The 27,678-nt window shown below is 41.7% G+C and overlaps 1 protein-coding gene across 1 annotated transcript in view; it reads right to left on the bottom strand.

The window, feature by feature from the left end:
- LOC128614532 (gamma-aminobutyric acid receptor subunit gamma-3) overlaps positions 1–27,678 on the bottom strand; it is a 129,729-nt gene that overhangs the window by 22,706 nt on the left and 79,345 nt on the right. Inside the window, exons 4-5 of the mRNA XM_053635889.1 lie at positions 21,941–22,161; positions 11,422–11,504 (exon numbers count right to left, since the gene is read on the bottom strand). Of these exons, the coding sequence (XP_053491864.1) occupies positions 11,422–11,504; positions 21,941–22,161 (304 nt within the window). The remainder of the gene's footprint in view (positions 1–11,421; positions 11,505–21,940; positions 22,162–27,678) is intronic.

Raw genomic sequence — 27,678 nt, 5'->3', positions numbered from 1 at the left:
CGTTAGCTAACTTGATAATGAACATGGTTATTTGACTGCAATAGATTTTTTAGCCCAGCACTAGCAGACCTGCACATGAACGGTTGGTTAGCTTAACATGTTAGTTAGCTAACATGCTAGTGAACATGGTTAATGCAATGCAAAAGACAGTAGTTATTCTAGCATCTAGCATTCTAGCTGGTCAAACTTCAGCTAGCTTGTTAGAAGAATCTAGCTACGGACGTAAAAATAAATAAATACCACCTTCTGGAGACATATCTTTGACTAAGCTATCTAGCAAGCTAGTTAGCATGAGTACCATGCTGATAGGATAGGATGTTAAACTATTATATTCTGAAGATATACCTAGTATTTACTGCTATACAGTAGCCAGAGATAAAGAAATGAAATAAAGGTTAGTGCTAATGTCATATCTGCTATTTTCTGCTAAAATGATTCAAAACAAAGCGCAGCGCAATGCACAATGTTCATATAACTGCATGGCTAATACAACAAACGATCCCGTCACAGTTAAACGTAAGCATTTTTAAACATATCAGGCCAAATTAAAGATAAAAATCAAGACCAGATTTGAATAATATGTCACTAGCTTGCATTAATGTACATATCTTGCTAACAAGCTATTAAGTTAAATTACATAGCAATTTATTTTACATCCTATTATGATGCTTGTCAAAGTTAAGTCTTTGCTCATACACATCGGCTGGTCCATGTTTTCTTGAGAAAGCAACTCATCAGAAGTATGCTAAGAATCGGAACCCAGAGGAACCCACAAAAGTTCTGGAACCAAGATGAACCTCTACCAAAGTGATGGAAAGGATAAAGTATGGAGAAAGAATGGATCTGTTCCTGATCCAAAACATACAAGCTGATCTGTGAAACATGGTGGAGGTAGTGTCATGGCTTGGGCTTGCATGGCTGCTTCTGGAACATTCTCACTAATCTTCATCGATGATGGAACTCATGATGGTAGCAGCAGAATTATTTCAGAAGTTTACAGGAACATTCTGTCCAAATGAATCTGGAAGAACTTCATCATGCAGCAAGACGACGATCCAAAACACACTGCCGACTCAGCAAAGGACTTCATCAGGGTGGAAACGTGGAAGGTTTGAGACTGGCCAAGTCAAACCCAGTTGAGCAGAATTTCACCTCCTGAAGAGGAGACTGAAGGGAGAACCGCCCTGAAACCAACAACAACTGAAAGAAGCTGTGGTAGACACTTGTAAAAGCTTCACAAAAGAAGAAACCAACAGTTTGGTGTCAGTGAGTCGCAGGATTGATGCAGTTATTACAAGCGAGGGATATGCATCCAAATATTATGTGTTATTTGCTTTAATTTACTTCAAGACTGATCTGAACCTATACTTTTGCTCACCTAAAAATTGCTTGGTCTGATCCAAAAGGTTCTATATTTTATGTTGTTTAACACGTCTAGCTGTAAACACCAGAAAATAAAAGCTGAAATCCTAAACTCTTGTCTCATCTCCATCTTTTGATCTCAAACCCATACGTCTTTGGTGTAGAGGACTAACAAGTGAACTGGCCTCGCTGTTCCAGTAGTTTCAGACAGGACTCCATATGACCTCCAAGCACAACAGAATGCACCATAAATTACAAGAGCATCCATTTTGGTCCGCTCTGAAGGACTGCTCAGTCTCAGCTGTCCAGCATCTGGCAGTTAATAGGTCATTAGAAATTTACTTGTCTTAGCCTCGGAGCCATCAGTGAATCTGTTATCTTTTCTGGCCACAAGCTTCAGGAGCTGGCAACAGACTGTAATCTAATCAGATTTATAAAAAAAAAAAAAAAAAAAAAACAAACAAACAAACAAACAAACAAACAAAAACATCCACAGCATTTTATAGGCTAGAGTTTATTTTCTCTCTATTTCATTGGTTTATTTTCAGTAAACAGGACGGACTTTTAAAGTTTGTGTTTGATCGGTTTCAGTGCCATTTCCTGTAAAATTGACGGAACAGGGACTCGGGAGATGTACTGTAAGAGAATTAGTAAGACCAGTCCACAGTCTAGGAGTAGAAGTTAAATAGATCAAGGTCATGCACAAAATCCACAACCATTAAAAAACACAAGTAGTCGAGATCAGTGACAGTGAGTAGTGTCGAGCGTTGTATAGTCTGTGAACAGGAAATGGCTATGATCATTAAAGGAGTGGGAGCTCAGCGGTTAAGACGGTGGACTTCTGATCGGAAAGTTCTGAGTTCAAACCCCAGCACTGCCAAGCTGCCGCTGTTGGGCCCTTGAGCAAGGCCCTTAACCCTCTACTGCTCAGGTGTATCATTTAAATAATTGTAAGCCGCTCTGGATAAGGTCATCTGCAAAATGCTGTAATCTAGTGTACTAGAATTCATGGGCCCTCTGGTGGCCTGGTGGTGAATTGTCCCTGACGGATGAGACAGTAGCTACCTTGGCTACGTTTAGTGACTAAATGTACCAGACTCACTAGGGAAAGCTAGAGCTCTAACTAGCAAGAGTACTGACATATTGTGACATACTGACCTTTATTGTTTTTTGGGTTTTTTTTTTTTTTTTTTTACACCCACCATTGTTTCTCATTTCTTTGCTTAGTTGGTAACTTGTTAGTTGGTTCTGCTTCCCCAAATATAATCAAATTAGACATGTAAACCACAGCGACACTGAAAAGACTAAAGCACTTACTTAAGCTAAATATACTGAGTAAAGTACAGAATCACGATCAGTATGCTGTCATGTTGAAGAGTTTTGTTCCATGACCTTCATCAGGTTCATGGAGGTTAAAACCTGCTCCCAAGACTTTTTGTCTTTTTGGGTTCTGCTTCCTTTTACCAGGTTTCACCTTCCCCGAAAAAATGATTACACCACGCTCCACTAACTTTATAATGATCCTGAAGTCAAGCTTACTGTAAGTTAAGTCCATTTCTGAAGGTTGAAGAAAGAGAAACGTAGCTGGGTTCTTCACAGACGAGCATGATCAGAGATATCCAAACGAGGCCCCGCTATCGTCTTTAGATACGGGCCTGCTTTTTAATAAAGATCAGCCGAGTGCCTCAGCTCCAGAACCGCGTCCGCCGATTATACTGTAATCCTTCACTATAGAGAAAATAACAACCTCTCTCTTTGCCTTTTTCAATCCGATTGTCTACATGAACATCCCGAATGTTCACAAACCAAATCGTTAATAATCTCCAGCAAATGTTCTTTGGTCTCATTTGGCTTTGGTTCAACACAAATTAATTTAATGTCAATCTCGGGTATTCTCTGTTAGCTGTTCATTTTAGCTTTATTTGGATTAGGAGCTCTGGTTACTCAGGTGTAATTCTCTACTCGGCACCTAATAAGTTTATTAACGAGCTTTTATTCCACGAACGCCTTGAACAGATTCAATTGAAAACGTGAAGAAAAAGAAAAAGAAAAAAAAAAAAACGCGCCGTGAACGTGATCACCTGCGATGTTTGCAGAGCGACATTGTGATCACGACGTGATCCGAATGCCATGATGTCTAACACGACATTGCTAACATCGCTCTTTCGCTAGCCTTCGAAGCGTGTGAGGATCTGCGAAGCGTTAACGTGTCTGCGATGTTCCACTACAGTATTTCATTCTTTGACGTCGACGTTTGTGCTATTTTCCTCATTTCTGTAGGGAAACCGCATTGAAAAGAAAAAAAAAGAAAGAAAAATAAACGGAAACTCTAGAAAAAACATGAAGAATGTCCAGATAACCACTTTATGAATAAATCTAATATGGAACTGTATAATTCAGAGGAAAGAGACTGAGAGTACACGGTCGGATTTCTTTTAAACACATTACTGAAGACGAGACGTACGATCCGGATGCGTTATTCCCAGATCAAAGTGTCTCTGTTGTAACGTACTGTATGAGCATACTTATACAGTCTGGCTAATTTCTGACTCGCCGTTCCTCTTATACGCGGCTCTTATACAAGGAAGGAGACGCTGCTGTGTGAGTGGGAGTCCATTCATCGGTGGCCTGATGCTTAATGTGCTTCCTGTCATGTCTGCTGAGTGGGGTGGAGCGAAGCAATTCCCTCCGTTAATGGCACTTCGGTGGCAGCGAGTGACTCATGCTCTGTGCGACGGAAAACTCGTTTCCATCATTTTTAAAGTCGCAGCAAGCGTCAAATAGGAACACGAGGCTTGGAAATAATATTCATCATTCCAGACCGGAATGAATGACGACTTTGACACGCAGAAGATTTCAAGTTCTGTCACATCCTCCGAATACATGCTCGTCACAACGCCGCAAAAAGTCCACGAACACGCCATAGGCGTCTATATCACAATGGCTGTTATAATGTCTCCACCCATGACATGCTAATCTTTACGCTGTTAGCTTAGCCTTCATGACCGTTATATTCCGTATTCCATAATATACAGCTGTAGATTATTTCAGGTCTATTTTTAAGCAGATAGATCTCACTTTTTTTTTTCTTTCTGAATCATGATCATAATAACACAAGTTAATAAGTCTTGAGTGTGAATGAAGCGAGCTGATTACAATACTGTTGCTTAAAATAGCACACGACTCTGAAGTTAAACAAATAATTTACGACCACAAAAAATGTCAATTAGACCATCTATGTTACCCACAGCGTGTATTTTTAACTGGCGCCCATGCTCGCGCATGAACATTACTGTAGTGATTATATTAATATTTATTTTATATGGCATCTTTAAAAAGGCCTCTCATGGCGCTTTACATAAGAGAATACAGGCATTGAAACACAATTCAATTATTAATAAAAAAATAATGGTGTATTAAATAACATCAAAAGTCATCAAGTAAAAGCAATCCTTAAGAAATAGGTTTTAAGAGAAGATTCAAGACCTCTCCTGGACTCTCAACACCACCTGCCTAGTCAAGAAGGCCCAGCATTGCGTCCACTTCCTGCAGAGGCTGAAGAGAGACAAACATCCCCCTCCCATCCTCACCTCCTTCTACGGAGGGACGAGAGAGAGCGTCCTGACCAGCTGTCTCCCCGTGTGGTACGGGAACTGCATGCCGTCCGACCGCAAGACCCTACAGCGGATTGTGAGGACAGCGGAAAAAACGCTCCATCGACACCACATTCAACAACCGCTGCGTCCGCAAAGCCACCAGTATTGCGGACGACCCCTCTCACTCTTTTCAGGGACTGTTCACCCTCCTGCCATCTGGCAGAAGGTACAGGAGAATCCGTGCCACCACCAGCAGACTCTGCAACACTTTCTTCCCTGAGGCAGTCAGATTACTCAACACCCGGCTGCCTCCCAACGCTCCCCTGGGCTTGTCGAACACCTAACCCAGTAAGACTCATACCACTGCACACACACTAACCCAGTAAGACTCATACCACTGCACACACACTAACCCAGTATGACTCATACCACTGCACACACACTAACCCAGTAAGACTCATACCACTGCACACACACTAACCCAGTAAGACTCATACCACTGCACACACACTAACCCAGTATGACTCATACCACTGCACACACACTAACCCAGTATGACTCATACCACTGCACACACACTAACCCAGTAAGACTCATACCACTGCACACACACTAACCCAGTAAGACTCATACCACTGCACACACACTAACCCAGTAAGACTCATACCACTGCACACACACTAACCCAGTATGACTCATACCACTGCACACACACTAACCCAGTAAGACTCATACCACTGCACACACACTAACCCAGTAAGACTCATACCACTGCACACACACTAACCCAGTAAGACTCATATCACTGCACACACACTAACCCAGTAAGACTCATACCACTGCACACACACTAACCCAGTATGACTCATACCACTGCACACACACTAACCCAGTATGACTCATACCACTGCACACACACTAACCCAGTAAGACTCATACCACTGCACACACACTAACCCAGTATGACTCATACCACTGCACACACACTAACCCAGTAAGACTCATACCACTGCACACACACTAACCCAGTAAGACTCATACCACTGCACACACACTAACCCAGTAAGACTCATACCACTGCACACACACTAACCCAGTAAGACTCATACCACTGCACACACACTAACCCAGTAAGACTCATACCACTGCACACACACTAACCCAGTAAGACTCATACCACTGCACACACACTAACCCAGTAAGACTCATACCACTGCACACACACTAACCCAGTAAGACTGATACCACTGCACACACACTAACCCAGTAAGACTCATACCACTGCACACACACTAACCCAGTAAGACTCATACCACTGCACACACACTAACCCAGTAAGACTCATACCACTGCACACACACTAACCCAGTAAGACTCATACCACTGCACACACACTAACCCAGTAAGACTCATACCACTGCACACACACTAACCCAGCTACCCAGTAAGACTCAGCACTACTGCACACTGCACTTTACATACAGTAGCTACATCAGTCACTTTAATCTATGGATATTGTTTTTGCTGCCAGCATCGCTGCTATACTTGTGCTGCTACGTTACAAAATAGCTACAGTCCATGTTTACAATTTTCATTCTGTATCCTGTGCATTTGTTGTTTTGCACTCGTCTCACGCTGTTGTGTATTTGCACGTTATTTAATCTTGCATACTGTTCCGTGTTGCGCCATGGTCCTGAAGAAACGCCATTTTGTTCCACTTGACTTAACTTGAGAAGTGACTGCTACATTATCACCTGGTTTATCGTCCGCGCAGAAATGATCATTAAGACCGAGAGACCTTAACAGCTGATGAAGAGGAAAAATGTAAATGCTAAAAAGTAAGGAACCCAAGATTGAACCCTGAGGGACACCACGGCGAACTGAACCCATCTCTGACCCGCATTCACCCAGAGACACAAACTGCCTGCCGTCTGTGAGATAAGATCCAAACTGAATTAAAGCAGTCGCTGAGACACCCGAGACAGTTTCGAGACGGATAGGTAAAAGAGTGTGATCGACAGTGTCAAGCTGCACTGAGATCATGAAGGACGAGGAGAGAAAGAGAACCAGAGTCAGAAGCTATTAATGAGTCATTAGCGACCTTAACTGAAGCTGTTTCTGTACTGTGGAGTTTACAGAAGCCGGATTGAAGGGGCTTAAAAAGATTGTTAGCAATGAGGTGATTGCGTAATTGAGAAGCAACCGTTCATTCTAGGACTTTCGAAAAGAAAGCACTAGACTACAGGACAAGTTCATTCAATTCATTTCATTTCAGTTTTATCTGTATAGAATGTTTAACAGTGGACATTGTCCCAGAGCAGCGTTACAGAAATATATACATTCAGGATATAGATGTTAAATGTATGAATTTATCTCTAATGAGCAGCCAGAGGCGACGGTGGTGAGGAAAAACTCCCTGAGACGATATGAAGAAGATGGAAGGAACCTCGAGAGGAACCAGACTCAAAAGGGAACCCGTCCTCATCTGGGTGACACCGGATAGTGCGATTATAAATAAACACACCCCTTCTATAAATGTGCTAAGACTACATGCTGAAATAGTGCGGTTGTGTAAGCAGGAAATTCATCACAGTTTCTACATGAAGTCTGTTTTGTTGAACTTCTCTACTGTTCACTGATGGAGACTCGAGTGCAGAACTGTTTGTGGTAATTGTAGTGCTAAAGCTCTCATAGCATAACTGTTCATATGAATTGAGGTCCAAAGCCATCTTTATGGTGTTTAAGTGGAAGCATCCTCAGTAATCTCAGTGATCTTTAAGCTGCACCATGTGGGGACATCCTCAGCAGCAGCATGTGACCTCCAGCTGATGAGAACTCCAACCAGAAGTAGAACATCAGGATGGATCGGGCAGGTCCGGAGAGCAGAAGGGGTCAGGATCACTGGCATCTCATGTGTATTAACTGCATATTTGTGTTTAATAAATAAGATCCAATTGAATTCATCTTGTAAATTTAGTTCAGTGAAGCACAATTCTGCACGAACTAGTTAATCTGGGCAAGCTGAAAAAAGCAAGCCGACCCCCATGAAAGCCAATGTATAATTCGCACACGGTCTAAAGTTCCCACAGAAGAAGTAAAGTGTTCGAAGAATCGCATGAATATAAACCTAGTATAAGGAAACGAATCAGCACAGGAGACGAGAATTCCAACACTGCTGTGGTATACGGAGATTTAAATAACCTGGGCATTTAGCTACAAGTGACACTGAAAAAGCGACACACTGTGCTGTGCATATCTGTGTTGCCAGATCTGTTCCCCAGAACTATTTCGCTCTGCAGAAAAAAGTGTGAAGTATTAAAACGATCCGTTTGGCCCGCGTTCCTCTCGGGATGGATATCACGCCGCTCTGAGCAATTTACCCAGAATACCTTCACCGTGTTTAGGATACTGATTTACAGTTTCCAGACAAGTGGACATTAACCTTCATTTACATTCCGCCTTTCATTTAAAACGCGCCACTCGGGATGTTCTGTATCCTTAGAGAAGGAAATAGCATGGGGTCGTCACCCGGGAGATGAGAGTCAGTCAACAAGGGATGAGGATGCTGCTGCGCCTAAAGGACCGTTTAACATTTTCCTCCTCCTCTCTCTCTCTCTCTCTCTCTCTCTCTTTCTGAGAGACAGTGCATCTCGTCTGTATTCCAGGCAGGTACAGGAAATGCTGTAGGTCTTCATCTGGCTGTTTCTTTCAGCTCAAGAGACGATGAACAAAAGCTGACCCCAGTCAGATCTCCGTGCGTTCTCCGTGTCTGTGTAATGAGGGTCATCTGCACGGGTTCAGCGCCGAGAACAAGCCCGGTGTTTTCTCCATATCTCTTCCGTCGGGTCCTGAGACTTTTCTGGAGATTACGGGCAAATCAGGGACGCTATTTTTTAGAAGCCAGACATTAAAACTGTTTCATCGATACAGTGTTTGAAGCATATTAGCTGTATGACATCAAACTGTGGCTCGTGTCATTTTAAATGATCTAGGAACATCATCTAGGGCCTTGGTTCTGTGAGGAACAGAGCAGTCAGTGTCACACTGCTTTGTGAAAATAATCAACAACGTCGTGGTGTGATCAGGACGAGTTATTGTTATCAACATACTCTATTACACACAGATATTAAACTGTACGGTTGCTTGCAAGGACAGTACTCTAGTTCTTTTGAATTATTGAACGGGTTTAGTGCCTACTCGTGGGTAAGAAATCTGGCCTCGACAATGAATATAATGATATTATATTCCAGATTTTTTTTTTTTTTTTTTACAATTCTTGCTCCGTGCAAAATCCTCCATCTTTAAGTTAGGCCAAATATATTCTTATCCACTGTGTGCGCTCACTACATACAGAGTAGAAATGGGAAGTGGTAGCTTAGTGGTTAGGACATTGGACTTCTGATCTGATCTGATCATGAGTTCAAAACCGCGCACCGCCAAGCCGCCACTGCTGGGCCCTTGAGCAAGGCCCTTAACCCTCAACTGCTCAGCTGTGGATCAGTGGTGGTTCAGCGGTTAAAGGCTCTGGGTTACTGAGTTCAAGCCCCAGCCAAGCGACCACTGATGGGCCCTTGGGCAAGACCCTTAACCCTTACTCCAAATAAAAATGTGCTTCAATGGGCCACGTGCCTCAAATAAAAATGGAGCTAAGCCTAGCAGGCTTACGGAGATTGGCGATAGTATCAGGAATTGCCAATAAAATCCAAATGTCACGATGGCTACCAAGTTGGGTAATTCCAGGTGATGTACAGCACCCTCCACTAATATTGGCACCCTTATATGGTAAATATGAGCGGTGAAGGCTGTGAAAAATTGTCTTTATTTGTTTAACCTTTTGATCTTTTGTTAAAAATTTTTTAAAAAAAATACTCTGCTCTGATGGATATCAAACAATTTCAAACACAACACAGGTTTATCAAAATAAATAAAAATCTTTCTCAAATGTAGGTGTGCAAGAATTATTGGCACCCTTTTAGTCTGTATTTTGTGCTAGCTCCCTTCACCAAGATAACAGCTCTGAGTCTTCTCCTATAACGCCTGATGAGGTTGGAGAATACATGGCGAGGGATCTGAGAGCGTTCCTCCATACAGAACCTCTCCAGATCCTTCACATTTCGAGGTCCACGCTGGTGGACTCTCCTCTTCAGTTCACCCCACAGGTTTTCTATGGGGTTCAGGTCAGGGGACTGGGATGGTCATGGCAGGACCTTGATTTTGTGGTCAGTAAACCATTTCTGTGTTGATTGTGATGATGTTTTGGATCATTGTCCTGCTGGAAGATCCAACCACAGCCCATTTGAAGCTTTCTGGCAGAGGCAGTCAGGTTTTCATTTAATATCTGTTGATATTTGATAGAGTCCATGATGCCATGTGTCCTAACAAAATGTCCATTTTTTTGAGAGTCTGTACAAATATTTCCGCCAAGCCATTAGTGACAGGGTGGTATGGTGCTGGAGTAATGTGTTTGATGCCATTCTGTTTCATGAATTCGTGAAACTCATCTGATGTCCATTGTCCGTACAGATTTGTTCCGGAAACCCATTCCTGGAGAGTATTGTCCTCAATACATAAACGGTCTTTTCTGATGTGGTTGTTTTCATTGGAAGTAAAGAACTTCAGGCCATTTAGAACGGCCCAGAAAAATCAACATGTACTCTTTGCCATGAAGTTGAAGGCCATTCCCATAGATGGAGAGGTGAGCTAATGGTGGTGATTTCTGAACCTTTTTGACATCCAGGATGAACCTTTGTTAGATCTTTAATCTGTTTGTCAATTCCCAGCCACCACGTATAGCTGCAGGCAAAGCTCTTCATTTCTCCAGTGCCCAGATGTCCTTCATGCAGTGTGTCCAGCATCTTGCTGCACAATTTGAAGGGAATGACAACTCGTGAGTGCAGAGTGTTTTGGTCTTTATTAAAGACCCTCCAGGAAGAGCTCGTCCCCTTCTATCAGAACCGACACGACGCCAGGTTTAAAAACGCAGAACGCTCAAATATAGATGATGTTTAACAGGGCGTGTCAGAGAAGCTGAGAGTTTCAGGTAAGTTATCGAGTCCCTAGCACAGGTACTGTACATCTACTGTACATACGTTACGGTCATGTGACCCACTAATGATCAAGCGATAACAAGCAAGCACTTATAATACAATCAGATTGTCGTAAAATGTGTGAGGTGTGTGTGTGTGTGTGATACACATATCATAACGAGCATCTCTAATCTCCATAATGTATTAATCCTGTCCAAATAACGCTTATAACATGTTTAAGTAGGCTGATAAGAATTAGAAGAAATAACACCATGTACAGAATGTTAACATATAGAGAGACATATTTATCTTTAAAAGCCAGGCAGTGAAGGGTAGACTGGTTCCGAGACACTGTGTATATATATATTTATATATATATTTATGTGTGTGTGTGTGTGTGTGTGTGTGTGTGTGTGTGTGTGTGTGCATACACTCACAGCTGGAGAAGATGAGTGGGCAGGAGTGTTCATCCATGGGGAAGTTATGGAGCTGCAGCTGACACTCAGCGTTTATAGTCAGCCTGTGAGAAAACATGGACACCAGCAAAAAAAATTAAAATATAGAAGGAGTAGGAGTTTAATAAAAAAACCACCCAATAAAAAACTAATTCGTGAACAGATGTTCGTGTTCAATTAAATCGGCTTTAATCCCACGTCGTAGCATTGCTAATTTATTACATAACGATCTGTTCTCTGAGGATTATAACTGCGAGTGCGCGTTTCCAAACTCTCGCTCGTTATAATTAATTGAGCGACTGAAGCGGAAAACTAGGAGCGCAGTCGCATTCATTCTGTAGTTTGGAAACGGCAAAAAACTTCGAAATTGTAAAAAAAAAAAAACAGAATTTCGAACGAGAAACGTCTCGCGAGCGAAAGCTGCGAAAGCACAAACACACACGCTGCAAGATGAAGGAGAAAACGGACGCTGGACGAGGATCGGTCCGGAGGCGTCGAGGATCCGTGTGGACGGGGTTTATTAACGATTCCGAAATTCAAACCAGTCAAAGTTCAAATTTCAAACAGGCGAGAATAAAAATAATAAATAAATAAATAAATAAATAAATAAATAAATGTTCACATAACACAATAAGACTGAAAAATATATTTTTTTAAATAATCCAAAACACACATCGGAGTCAATGGCACAGTAAACCAGTCAAAGATATAATAATAATAATAATAATAATAATAATAATAATAATAATCGTAATAATAAGGCTCAGAACTTATTTTTAATTTAATTTGAATCTAATTTTAATTGCTCAGCTGTATAAGTGAGATAAATGGATAAGGTCTGCCATAATGTAATGTAATGTAAATGCATCTCGTGTATCAGAGAGCTCGGGCTAGCTGGACGTTCCCCCGAGTTTCCGACGGGGCATTCAGAGTCGCCCAATCGTTCCGTCGGACGTATTCACGTCGGAGGTTGGGGGTTTCTCAGAGTTTGAGTACAACAGATCGCAGCATTACGGACATGTATGCTAGACCGGGAAGTATCCCGAGTACTCACAGCAGAGGCAGCTCTGCTGGCATGCAGGCGTATTGTGTTCCACAGCGGTGTTTTTTTGTCTAATTAACTTCAAGACAGAGAAAAAAAAAGAGCAGAGGCCGGTGACGGAACGACTTACTGTTTACAGCTGCTATAACACAAGTGCGAACAGGAACTAGCATGCTTCATGGACGTTCCATGACACCAAATAGCTGTACTAAACAGATCCAAACTATGACGCTTCGTTCACCAATCCATCAAAAAACTGTAACTGTGTGTAAATTCCTGTGGCATAAGAAGAGAGGAAAATAAAACAATTCAAGACGCATTCTCTCCGTCAGAAAGAGCGGCGCGATACGACGAGGAACGGGAAAGAGTGGAGTAGAGAATAATTAAAGAGAGAATCATTTGATCATGCTTAGATTCATTCAAAGAGTTCGACACAGAGAACGAGCCAATGTTCGGACAAATATCTGTCTTAATAACCGGATTCTGTATTAACGCGCCGCATTTTAATCCGATAAAACCATTACACCACAGCTGTTCTGTCCATAAGAACACCCTAATCTTTGCCTGGTAGGTTGCTTAGCAACCAAAGCTTACTGTTAATAGGCCACATTGTGTAGCAGAAGAGTTATAGTAAATATCATTATGAATAAATGTCATTTCTTTATCGAACACTGCCGGATTGGATCATATTGTTTTTCGTTGTTTTACAAAAGCGATAAGAGCCTTCAGGGCACGCCCTCGCATGACCCATGTTTTATTGGAGGCAGAAGACGATGTATGTAGATTCTGACCTACTGTACTGGATATTAAGGCAGAACAAAATATAACTCCGTCACTGAAAAGTGAAACACACACACACACACACACACACACACACACACACACTGGCTGTATTGGAGAAAATGTGTATTTCGCCACCCAGAAACGTGTTTACCTCCTGCCCGTGTGCATATTATTTATATCCACTCACTTTTACAGGATGTAATTAAGACAAATTGCTTGCCGTTATTACTAAACGAACGCGTCCACCTCAGAACGCTTCGTATTGCAAGTGTGGACGTCTGTGTCTGATCTGACCAGATTATTAAACAGCTCTGGGCCACTGATCAGACGCTAGAATATGCACAGAAGGTAATTTCCTTGAACGGAATAAAACACTGTGTGTGTGTGTGTGTGTGTGTGTGTGTGTGTGTGTGGATGGAGTCACTGTCACCACCCCCGATGTTAATTCATTTCCTGTCACAGTACATCCTGCAGCGTTTTATTCCTTTTATACCGTGGCAATTGGCCAAGGTTTGTGATCGATTTGTTTACGGAAGAACGCGTCAAACTTTTAGGTACATTTAACGTTGTGGAATGTTCATGGAAAGTCCAATCGGATCATGTAGAGCTTCAGTTAGTGTTCATCAGAATGAAGGGGGGGGATGGGGGGATGGGGGGAGACCCCCAGTGATCTCAGTGACTTTGACCATGGCATGGTTGTTGGTTTGATTATTTCAGATTATTTCAGGGCAAAAAAAAAAAACAACAACAACAAAAAACCATCCAGTTCTTCTGAGGAGAAACGCCATGTTGATGAGAGAGGTCAGAGGAGAATAGTCAGACTGGTTCGAGCTGACAGAAGTGCTACGGTATCTCGAATAACCACAGAGCAACCATGGCCGAGGAGGATGGGCTACAACAACAGAAGACCACGTCTGGATCCACTCCTGTCAGAGAAGAACAGGAATCCGAGGCTACAGTGGATACTGAAACCAGACAGCTGAAGATTGGAAAAAGACCAGGAGGCATTATTATTTTTAATTTACACACAAGTTCTGCTCCAGAAGGGACTTTCAGACTGCCGTGAATCCCTGACGTTGATGTATTCATCGATACGCATGGGCACCACCCATAATTTGACGTATTCTTTAAAGCAAACACAGAAAACAGACGTGCGTGTGAAAGTCTTAAATCCTCAGTAGAGGCTGTTAGTAAATCAGCTTGGACGTTTTGGGTTTTTTTTTTTGCATGATACAAAAGGAAATGAACAATATTCCAACCCAATATGGACTGTAACTGGATTTCTGGTGAACGTATCAGCTCTAAAGTGAGAGAAAATGATGGCAAACGTGGATTTTCCGAATGAGGGCAGATGTGAGCTTAGATGTTCCCTGGATCATGTCCTCATGAATAAATATAAATAAATAAACGCTGCTACAGTAAAAGCAGGCAGGAGTTCGGTCGTGGAAAAGTCCGGCTGCCAGGGACGCAGTCCGAGCTCTCTGTTCTCTGAGGATCTCCGTGGTCTTCACTGACTACAGGGTGAGTAATCTCGTCCCGTCCAACACGCGATACGCAGGCTGATCGCAACTCTCGTTAATACAGCGTCTCATCTGAAATGGGATGGGACAGGAAGTCTGAAACTGGACATCCAGCATAGACATTTCCTGTCTCAGGGTTATACCGCAAGACTGAACAGGCTCCTGTTCCACTTTCACAAATACACGTCAGAGTGAGCGAAGAGCTGGATCCTGATATGTGCACGGTCACTGAACTCAGATCTGCCCTAGTTATGAGAACCAGGACACGCTCAGGGTTCCCCGTCCCAGTTCCTCTCGCTCTCCCACATCGCAAAAACACGGCCTCGTCATTAACTACCGACCGTGTGGTTTGATATTTTCACAACGTGATAACCGAGCCACGTTATTAATAACCCATTGTTTTTTTTAAAAAGACACATCCGTGGCGAAAATGAACGGAAGAACGCGTTACAGAAATATAAAAAATGACAAATCAATACAGAAAACGTCTCGAGACGGGACTCGAGTGCTACAGCTCTAGCCGTCGCATCAACACAGGTTGTTGTAGTGTGATATCCAGGCTCGAGAGGGAGATGTGTGGGGAATATTTGGAGAAAACTAAGCGTAGTGAAATGTGTTGTATTCTCATCTCTTACAGCTCAGCAATATGCTAACATTTACAGAGCTGTATTTATTAAATAACACATTTACTGTCCGTTCAATTATAGGAAATTATATAAAGCCAGCGAGAAATACAATGCTCTCTACTAATATTGGCACCCCTGGCAAATATGAGCAAATATGTCTTTATTGTTGAACCTTTTGATCTTTTGTTCAAAATATTCACAAAAATACTCCGCTCTCATGGATATCAAAACAATTTATATATATATATACAGGGGTATAAATATGAGGTAACACACATGCCAAATTCCCTTAGTCATTCATAACGATGGGTAAGAGCGAGGAATATAGCTGTGATGTGCGGCAAAAGGTTGTTGAGCTTCACACACTGGGAAGTGTCTATAAGAAAATAGCACAAGCATTGAAAATGCCCATTTCCACCATCAGGGCAATAATTAAGAAGTTCCAGTCAACTGGAAATGTTATGAATCAACCTGGAATTGGACGCATGTCTATATCGTCTCAACGCACTGTGAAGAGGACGGTTCGAGTGGATAAAAATCTCCAAGGATCACAGCTGGAGAACTGCAGAAGTTAGTTGTGTCTTGGGGTCAGAAAGTCTCCAAAACTACAATCTGAAGTCACCTCCATCACCACAAGCTGTTTGGAAGGGTTTCAAGAAAAAAGCCTCTACTCTCATCCAAAAACAAACTCGAGCGTCTTCAGTGTGCAGACACTACTGGAACTTCAAATGGGATCGGGTTCTATGGTCAGATGAAACCAGAATAGAGCTTTTTGGTAATAAACACCAGAGGTGGTTTTGGAGCACACAGAGAGGTAGCCATATGGAAAAGTACCTCATGCCCACGGTTAAATATGGAGGTGGATCTTTAATGTTTTGGGGCTGTTCTTCTGCCAGAGGACCTGGACATTTTGTTAGGATACATGGCATCATGGACTCTATCAAATATCAACAGATATTAAATGAAAACCTGACTGCCTCTGCCAGAAAGCTTCAAATGGGCTGTGGTTGGATCTTCCAGCAGGACGATGATCCAAAACATACATCAAAATCAACACAGAAATGGTTTACTGACCACACAATCAAGGTCCTGCCATGACCATCCCAGTCCCCTGACCTGAACCCCATAGAGAACCTGTGGGGTGAACTGAAGAGGAGAGTCCACCAGCGTGGACCTCCAAATGTGAAGGATCTGGAGAGGTTCTGTATGGAGGAACGCTCTCAGATCCCTCGCCATGTATTCTCCATGTATCAGACATTATATTAAGAGAGGTCGCAGAAAGCATTGACTAAAAGGGTGACGATAATCGTGGCACGCCAACGTATATTTAACAAAGATATATATATATTTTGATAAACCTGTGTTGTGTTTGATCTCCATGACAGCAGAGTATTTTTGTGAATTTTTTGAACAAAAGATCAAAAGGGTAAACAATAAAAACAATTTTTCACAGCCTTCACAGCTCATATTTACCATATACGGGTGCCAATATTACTGAATGTTCATGCAAAAAATAGCAACAGGCTGCACAGAAACTGACTTCTGCGCTGGATCAGGTTTCACAATGGATCACTAAATCGTTCTTTATTTTTCTTTTCTTTTTTTTTTTTTTTACCAAAAGGTCATATAATGATGTTACAGCAGAAGTGTCGGTCCAGGGACAGAAGCTTGAGGTAGTAAATGAATTTAAATACTTAGGAATAATAATAGATTCTCAGCTTTCTTTAAAACAAACAAAAACAACAACCACAAAAAAAAAAAAAAAACGTGAAGAAAGCTGCTAACACAGTGAAATTTAATTGAGCTAATTTTAGATTTAATAGAAACAGCTTGATTAAAGAGGGAGCAGTATTATTTATGAATTCTATGGTGGTTCCACATATCACATACTGTATGACTACATGCACACTAACCTGTACGTCTTCTTTAAAAGCAGCTGAGACTGTTTATAAGCAAGCCGTTAAGGTTTTAGACAGAAAGCCAAATAGTTTTCATCGTTTTGAGCTTTGAGCACTGGATTCAATATGATCGAGTACTTCTTTTTAAGATTTTAAATGGTTTTGCTCCACCAGTTTTAAAGAATTATATATATATATATATATATATATATATATATATATATATAATGACAATGACAATTTCTTTTTTTTTTTTTTGTTTGCTTTCTATTTGGTTATTATAACATCAACCAGCCTAGGGACTACAGGTTAAAAATGAGCCAGTTTGACTAAATCTGGCACAGTGTATATTTCTTTTGTATTATTAATGTGGATTGTCCCTGGTTAAATCAATCAATCAATCAATCAATCAATCAATAGTGTGAAATATTGTCTACGAAACAAGCTCTCACTTTCATTCCCTCACCAGCCTTTCTCTCTCTTTCTCTCTCTCTCTCTCGTAAAGTTAATGAAAGGGAGAATAAACACAGCTTGTCATGTTACAGAGAACTCAGAACGTGTTAGTCTCTTATGTAAGAAATTCGTAGACACTAAGCATGCAGCAGTAGTACTGTAGCGAGACAGCTTGTGGTGCTGCTTTTGTGTGCTAGTGGAGAGATCAGCTTTACCGGGGGGGGGGGGCTGTAGATTCCTTTGTTGGATCCAAGCAGAGCTAAATCCTCATTTTGATGCTTTTTGGGGTGCTCTGGGAGGAAGCTGGGAAGTAATATTGTTTAACAAAAGCGTAAAAAATTTCTCGGAAAGCCAGCGCCGAAACCTTCCGGCAGACAAAGCTGGAAACCGGCACACATGACACGCCAGACAGCGTTAGTGGTTTTTGTTAAGACTGCAGCGTCAGAGCCGTGTGAAAACACAGACAATCACATTTCAAGCCGCGCTCTGCAGGTGCAGAATGTATTCCGGGAAGATTGCAGCTCGGTTAATTCGTCTCTCGCGCAGCCGGCCTCGCTGTGCCGAGGTCTATTCAGCGCAGGCGGTGTAGACACGCTATTTGGAGCGAGCAGAGATTTCTCCTGCTCCACCTGAAGAATTTCTCTGGCAGGAAGACAGGCGGAGCTCTGGTTTAGAGGCGAACGCCGTGGGCGAGGCGGATCTGGGACAAAGGCTAGCTCCAGGCTCCCATATGGAGCTCTGTCGACTATCAATATTCAGATTTGCGCCAGTGATATTTGGTTTGTTATGAAAGAGCACGGTGGGTGAAAGGGGCAATAAAATGTCACTCTCCATATTAATTGCAGTCATTTGTGCTTTGCTGAACTGTGAATAAAACTCTGGTGGCATTTTGCAGGCTTGGAGATGTTCGAGTCCTGGCAGAGCAGGCAGGAGTGTGTCCAGGTCTGAGCTTAGGAATGAGGATACTAGCCGTTGTCGAGGTGTTTTATTTATGAAAAAGTAAACCAGTTTATCACTTTCTAGCAGGACATGACGTATTCGGCTAAGCTCTGTAATACGTTTCGAAGGGCGTATAAGAAGGACAGTCACTTATACCACAGCGCTGATGAGTTCTGGATTCTGATCCAGATGTTCATATGTTCTAATACGCTAGTGTTTCTACAGTAACAGGTCATTCACATGGACTATTGCTGTGGTAGAAGAGTGAATAAAACACTTCAGGACATGCTTTTACAGGAAAATAATCAACTCTGGGGTTATAAGGACATTTCTGCTTCATCACTCCACTACGTCACTCAGTATTTTACTGTAAAAGCACCACACACAGTGTTTTATTCCTTACCTTGTCAGCTATTTTATTTTTATTTTTTATTTTGCGCTAATAACAGTTTTGTGAAATGATTTTGTTCTTCAGCCATTATGCATTTCAATGTGTAATATTTCTTTAAACATTTCTTTCGCTGTAGTAACCCCTCTAATACTGACTCTCCTGGCAATCTGCTGTTAAAGTTTCACATTTTTCATAAAATACCAGCAGCCATTTGGCTCAAACATTTATTATATTTATTTTTAGTCCAGAGGGAGAATTTGTGCTGGTGGTCTGTGACTATACACAGTTTAACTTGCCCCCTAAATACAGATTTTCTGCTCCACCCTCGTCTCGGTAAATACAAACTTGTTGTTTACACATGTGCACAAGTCTGACACTGAATCCACTTCCTGCTGCTTCATATTTACCATTTTCTGACCAGACAGGGCTGCGGAGGATGAATCAGTGCTTTCGCCCTCAATATCACTCACCCTGAGTTTCATACTGGCCCAAGGCCTGAGTGTCTGAACCTGGACTAACAGCAAAAATATTCCTGCCGTCGTGATGGAGGGTTCTGTTGATCCTTCCTCCAGATCATGAATACCGGAGGCTTTAGTGGCTCTCGGACCAGCTGGAGCAACTCGAAGCCACCCCATATTAAACCGCATGAGAATACAGAGCTACAGAGTTTAAAAGGACATCACTTATTTTTGGCACAACACTGTCAACACTGACATCTCTGACATCTGGCACAACTGATCACATACAAAACTGAACTCTGTCACAACACTGACATTACTCTTAGTACACTGACATGAGACACAACACTGACATCACACAAAACTGAAAACTGACATTTGTCGAAACTGACATCAACAACAGGAAAATACTAACCAGCTTCCAGTATTTTCACCCCCTACCCCCAACTAATCACAACACTGACATTACTGTCACTACACTGACATCACTGGCAACACTGACATCTGACAATATGGACAACACTGACAAAATTGACATCTGTCACTACATGAACATCACTGACCACACTAATATCACTGTCAACACTGACATCACTGACCTTACTGACATCTGTCACAGCACTGACATCACTGACCTTACTGACATCTGTCACAGCACTGACATCACTGACCTTATTGACATCTGTTACAACACTGACAACACTGACCTTACTGACATCTGTCACAGCACTGACATCACTGACCTTACTGACATCTGCCATAACACAGACATCACTGACCTTACTGACATCTGTCAAACCACAGACATCACTGACCTTACTGACATCTGTCAAACCACAGACATCACTGACCTTACTGACATCTGTTACAGCACTGACATCACTGACCTTACTGACATCTGTCACAGCACTGACATCACTGACCTTACTGACATCTGTCACAGCACTGACATCACTGACCTTATTGACATCTGTCACAGCACTGACATCACTGACCTTACTGACATCTGTCACAGCACTGACATCACTGACCTTATTGACATCTGTCACAGCACTGACATCACTGACCTTATTGACATCTGTCACAGCACTGACATCACTGACCTTACTGACACCTGTCACAGCACTGACAACACTGACCTTACTGACATTTGTCATAGCACTGACATCACTGACCTTACTGACATCTGTCACAGCACTGACATCACTGACCTTACTGACATCTGTCAAACCACAGACATCACTGACCTTACTGACACCTGTCACAGCACTGACATCACTGACCTTACTGACATCTGTCACAGCACTGACATCACTGACCTTACTGACATCTATCACAGCACTGACAACACTGACCTTACTGACATCTATGACAGCACTGACAACACTGACCTTACTGACATCTGTCACAGCACTGACATCACTGACCTTACTGACATCTGTCACAGCACTGACAACACTGACCTTACTGACAGCTATCACAGCACTGACAACACTGACCTTACTGACATCTATCACAGCACTGACAACACTGACCTTACTGACATCTGTCACAGCACTGACATCACTGACCTTACTGACATCTGTCACAGCACTGACATCACTGACCTTATTGACATCTGTCACAGCACTGACATCACTGACCTTATTGACACCTGTCACAGCACTGACAACACTGACCTTACTGACATTTGTCATAGCACTGACATCACTGACCTTACTGACATTTGTCATAGCACTGACATCACTGACCTTACTGACATCTGTCACAGCACTGACATCACTGACCTTACTGACATCTGTCAAACCACAGACATCACTGACCTTACTGACATCTGTCACAGCACTGACATCACTGACCTTACTGACATCTATCACAGCACTGACAACACTGACCTTACTGACATCTATGACAGCACTGACAACACTGACCTTACTGACATCTGTCACAGCACTGACATCACTGACCTTACTGACATCTGTCACAGCACTGACATCACTGACCTTACTGACATCTATCACAGCACTGACAACTGACCTTACTGACATCTATCACAGCACTGACAACACTGACCTTACTGACATCTGTCACAGCACTGACATCACTGACCTTACTGACACCTGTCACATCACTGACATCACTGACCTTACTGACATCTGTCACAGCTAACATATGACAGTGACTCTACCTAGGTGGAATTACATGTTTTTACCCTACACTGATTTATTGTGAATAGAATTTGAAGATGATTCTTGATAATCCCTTTGAATTAGCAAAAAGTGTGATTTTAAAACACGTGCCATCCCTAAACCGTTTTCGTTTTAAAGCATATCATTCATATGATGTTTTTGCTAAACTGTAAGCAGTGTAACAGGACAAAGACTCACGTACCTGAGAGTATAAAGTATTTTCCCATCGTTCCATATCCTGAGCAGCTGATTGGGTGTTGTAATCCAGTGCGAGTCTGCGTTCTTGGAGTTTCTGAAGATTGTGTCTGGGAGCCAAATCAGTCCCACCATATTACTGTTTAAAGTTAATATTTTCATGGTGCTGTTGTATCTGAGCCGACTGTCTGTCCACGTCTGGGCAAAGATGATGTCGATCTGATACTCCTGGAACACACACAGAGACGGACATTTAATTACACGACAGTGCTGTTGAATCCTGGATTCTGATTGGTCAGAAGGCGTTGATTCATTTTCTATAACAGCAGCTCTGACAGTAGTGAAGGTCTTATTAACTTCAGAAACGAGGAAAAAGAGTGCAGAACGAATGAACGAGTCGTGATCACATAACCCTCAGCTTTCGTTCTCTTTCGTTCTCTTTCGTTCAGCTTTCGTGCTCTCTCCAGTCCTCTTTGCTTATTGCAAAGCGCTTGCAGCAGGTCTGATGATGCACTTATGAAACGTGATGTTAGGAGAAAAAAAAGCAAAAAAAAAAAAAAACAGGCCCGAGGCTTTTCATGTCTTGTCTCTGAGGACTGCTGACTCTAAATAATGCATGTGGCTCGAGACCGGGCCTTCAGCTTTACGGCTGACCCGCAGGCCACTGAGACTCTTTTCATTCCACTCCAAAGACTGATAAGTTTAATCAGATAGAAGAAGAAAACAAACTGAAAACAAGGTTTACGGGAAGCTCGGCGTCTATTTAATAAATGTCCAGCACTTATAAACGTGTCGTTTTGAAGCTTGCAAAAAAAACAAAAACAAACAAACCCCAAACAAACCCAAAGTTGATTCCAAGAAACAGATGAAAACCGACGAAATGGTGTGTGTCCAAGGCCGTTTAAGAAGTGGACAATAAACACAGAATTTCTTGTCAGAAATATGATGAGGTGTATTATATAACAATTTCCATTATATATATATATATAAAATACACAATCATTTCCAAGTTTCATACACTGTGTGCACAATTATTAGGCAAATGGTATTTCTCAGCTTAATTTTATTGCTGGGAAAATCCACTGGTCTCAGTTGATCCTAAATGTTTATTTCACATCAAAATAGAACGTTTAACAAATAAAAACATGAAATTCGTCTTTCTCAGAGGACGTGATCCGCGCGCACAGTTATTAGGCGACTGAATTTCAAATAATTGTTGTTTTTTTTTCATTTACTAGTTTATTCTTTCAGTCTTAAAGTATTATTTAATATTAACAATAACATTTAACAATTAACAAAACAAAACAAACAAGACAATAACCGCCGTGAGCCTTCCATCCATTGAATCTATCAGTTTCTTGATCTGTTCACGATCAGTTTTAGATGAAGGAGCCACCGCAGCCTCCCAAATTCTGTTCCGTCACTGTAAATCTCACGCTTCAGAATGGCCCAGAAGGTCTCCATGGGATTTTAGTCAAGTGAGGAAGAGAACCAGGTTATCATTCTGGCATCTTTCACACTATCCGTCGTTACCCGGATGAGGACGGGTTCCCTTCTGAGTCCGGTTCCTCTCAAGGTTTCTTCCTCATATCATCTCAGAGAGTTTTTCCTCACCACCGTCACCACCGGCTCGCCTAATAGGATAAATTCACACACTTAAAATCTCCATCCTGTGTTTATATGTTTCTGTAAAGCTGCTTTGAGACACAATGTCCGTCGTTAAAAGCGCTATGCAAATAAATCTGAATCTTTGATGCCTTTGCTGGCTAGCCAAACCGTGGTGTATGTGATTGAGCATTGTCCTGCATAAAGATCATGACCTTCTGGAATGTTTCTGAATTCTTCTTGTACCACTGCTTGAAGAAAGTATCTTCAACAAACTGGCAGCAGGTCTGAGAGTTGATTTTCCATCCATCTTTAACCCCAAAAGGTCCAGCTAGCTCGTCGTTAATGATACCAGCCCACAGCAGTACCCCTCCTCCATCTAGCTGGTGTCTCACTCGAACTGCTACTCTGTGCCCATCCCATCTGCTCCATCTAGACTCACTCTCGTTTCATCTGTCCAGAAAACCTTTCAGAAATCGGTCTTCAGGTATTTCTTGGCCCAGCCATGACACTTCATCTTGTGAGTCTTATTCAGTGGCGGTCGTATTCCGGCCTTCTTTACCGTAGCCATGTTTCTGAGCGCTTGACCCCTTGTGTTTCTGGACGCTCCTGGAAGGTTGCAGTTCTGAAGTATGGTGGCACTGGAGGCTAACGGGTTCCTGGTGATCTCACGGTTAATTCGTCTGAAGTCTTTCGCAGTCAACTAGCGCTTTTTCATAACAGAACGTTCGACCGTTCAGCGGTCACGCCTCAACGATTTTGCAATCTCCAGTGTGCTCCAGGCTCTGATGGGCATTTTACAATTTTTGACTTTTCAGTCTCTTTTTTTTGGTTACAAACACCAAAGTCAGTCTTGTTAAATCCCTTTCATTTTCCTAATGACTTGAAGTCACACCCTCGCTCATTAAACAATGAAACTTCACCTGAAAATAATTATACCCTGTTAGCGTTCAGCGTTGGAGAATATGCATAACAATAATGATCAGATCATAATACTGACTTGCCTGATCATTACGCACGCAGTGTACAGTACATTTTAATGACCTGCATTGTAAAATGATGTTAATGTCAACGTTAAAAGGGTCAAACGGTCAGATTTGTGATAGATATCAGTGCTTTTTTTTTTTTTTTTTTTACAGTCAAGCTTTTTCAAAGGTTTATTGCTGCACTAATGACACTCTATAAAGCACACTGACTAATAGATAAATTAATTAAAGGTAGAAGGTAAGATGTCGGCTTGCTTTACATAGATTTGACTGATTATAATGATAATAATTATTAATGATGTGATGGTGGATGCCATTGTCTGTATGTACAGGTCAAATTCAATGTAATTATTTAAATTATTCTGGAAAAAAATTCAATCCTGCACTAAAAAATAAATCCATTTATGATTTAGGAAAAATGCAGAGAGCTTTTTGGTAATAAACACCAGAGGTGGTTTTGTCTCACACAGAGAGGTAGCCATATGGAAAAGTACCTCATGCCCACGGTTAAATATGGAGGTGGATCTTTAATGTTTCGGGGCTGTTTTTCTGCCAGAGGACCTGGACATTTTGTTAGGATACATGGCATCATGGACTCTATCAAATATCAACAGATATTAAATGAAAACCTGACTGCCTCTGCCAGAAAGATTCAAATGGGCCGTGGTTGGATCTTCCAGCAGGACAATGATCCAAAACATCATCAAAATCAACACAGAAATGGTTTACTGACCACAAAATCAAGGTCCTGCCATGACCATCCCAGTCCCCTGACCTGAACCCCATAGAACACCTGTGGGGTGAACTGAAGAGGAGAGTCCACCAGCGTGGACCTCGAAATGTGAAGGATCTGGAGAGATTCTGTACGGAGGAACGTTCTCAGATCCCTCGCCATGTATTCTCCAACCTCATCAGACATTATAGGAGAAGACTCAGAGCTGTTATCTTGGCAAAGGGAGCTAGCACAAAGTATTGAATAAAAGGGTGCCAATAATTCTTGCACACCGATATGAAACTGTTTGATATCCATGAGAGCAGAGTAGTTTTGTGAATTTTTCAAAACAAAAGATCAAAAGGTTAAACAATAAAGACAATTTTTCACATCCTTCAACAGCTCATATTTACCAAGGGCGCCAATATTAGTGAAGGGCGCTGTATATGTATAATCGTGTGTGTGTGCATGTGTGTTTCAGGGGGGTGAAAACAGCTTCTTCGGAGCGATGTGAGGTAAAAGAACTAATGGTCTCATTATTCTTCCCTTTCTTTGAAGTGTGCCTAATTCTCTCTGTCCATTTCATCCCATTTCACTAAAATCCCCCTTGAGCCTTCACAAAGATGTGACATAAGACTTCTTAAGACTCCTTTTAACTCACTGACCGTGAGCTGGATTAATGGAATAGAAGCATCAGCACCATCTTTACTTTCTAATAATAGGACGACGTTATCGTACGACCTTCTCAGAGACGAGTCTCTTTGTAAAATATCCCGTTCCTTTCTTAAAAAGTGCTAAAGAGTCATTATTTAGCGCTAACAGGTATACCTCATCCACGGTGGTGATTAATGACGGGTGTCACACATCTGCCCTGCTTTCTAACACCTCTGACAGTCATTTGACCTTTTCCGGATCTTTCCACCTCATTTCAATAGCGCGCTCATTTAGCAGGACCACTCTCGGGCCATAGCCGTGACCTTTTGTGCTGAAATCCGACGGGAGATCATGAAAAACAGAACATCACCTCGGGCCCAGCCGGCATGTCGGAGAGGAAAACATGTGCAGTGACATCATTATCATTAGCTGGAGTATCTGGAAAAATAAAACACAATAAAGGCCAGATGGTGATGATGTGTGCTTAAAGGGGAAACTATAGGATGTGCAATAAACGGAAAGGTCGGTCCACAATACTGCCTTGTACTGTTAGCACTGTAAATGAGAATAAAGCTCTGCTCATAGCCGAGGCAATACTGAAATTACGCACATCTGTACTCAGACCAGTGCGTGGAAAGGAAAAAATAAACCCTGATACTCTATTATTTTTGGCATGTTTTTTGCATGTTACGGGTCATTTTGAAGCTCTGCAGATGTTTAAATGCAACAAATGGTTTAAATCGGGCTTGTAACATTAGATACATACATATTTAACATCAGTTAGCTATATTTTATATATATTAAAAAAGTTTAACCCAAATTGGCCAAAAATGGTTTCTTGGTCACTTCAATAATCTGTACACTTCAATATTCCGTACACTTCAATAATCCGTACACGTCATCTCTCAAGCCAAACAGATATTTTGTGTGTATGGAAAGTGGAAGTGCAGACAGTTTCTCTACGACATACAGAACCATTTCTGTTGTAGTGGGAACTTTCCATACTGTCTATACTATATTATATGATATGATATGATATGATATGATATGATATGATATGATATGATATTATATAATACTGATTAAGGTCAGAATAATGTTTGCGCAGGAAGGCTAGCCAAAACAGCACTCTAAACGACCCAAATGAGAATCAAGGACAGTGTAGAGTTCTGTTATTTTATTTATTTATTTATTTATTCAAATAAAGAAAGACGGGACGTGAAGAGGACGTGACGGAAAACAAGGATGTTCATTCATTTTCGAAGGAATTTTGCTGAGACCTGGCAACCCTGCCTGACCGACAAAACCTCCTTGCTGGAGACTGACGTCAGCAAGATGCTGGCTTCCTGCTCCAACCAAAAGTTTCCTTCAAACAATCCACAGGATTCCACTTCACTCAACTTCACCTCGTGCTGCTTCCCCCATAATGAAGCCCATTTTTTCATGCAATTACATTCTGATTACGCCACCGGACCCATATAGCCGTCTATATAATTGCAAGCGTATTGGCGTTTTCATGCTGGCTCCGATTTTAATCAAAACGGTTAACACAAGTCGTGAGAATCACGAGGCAGCTAGAGGCATCAGTGTTTCTTTATTTCGGTGACAATTTAAATCCCTAAATGCTCTATAATGATCATGATGTGCTTATAAGAGTCATTGGGCCAATTAGGGGAGATAAAGATTGAAACAGACTTCGTATTTTCACATTATTTTAAAGACAAATTGAAAAATGACTTCTTCCTGTCTAATTCCTGCACAGCTTATTAAATACTATTACATTTCATT

Source organism: Ictalurus furcatus, chromosome 11 (genome assembly GCF_023375685.1).
Source record: "Ictalurus furcatus strain D&B chromosome 11, Billie_1.0, whole genome shotgun sequence".
In the NCBI taxonomy this organism is placed as follows: domain Eukaryota; kingdom Metazoa; phylum Chordata; class Actinopteri; order Siluriformes; family Ictaluridae; genus Ictalurus; species Ictalurus furcatus.
The sequence above is the reverse complement of the archived record's forward strand: the minus strand, read 5'-3'. Positions and strand labels throughout refer to the sequence as shown.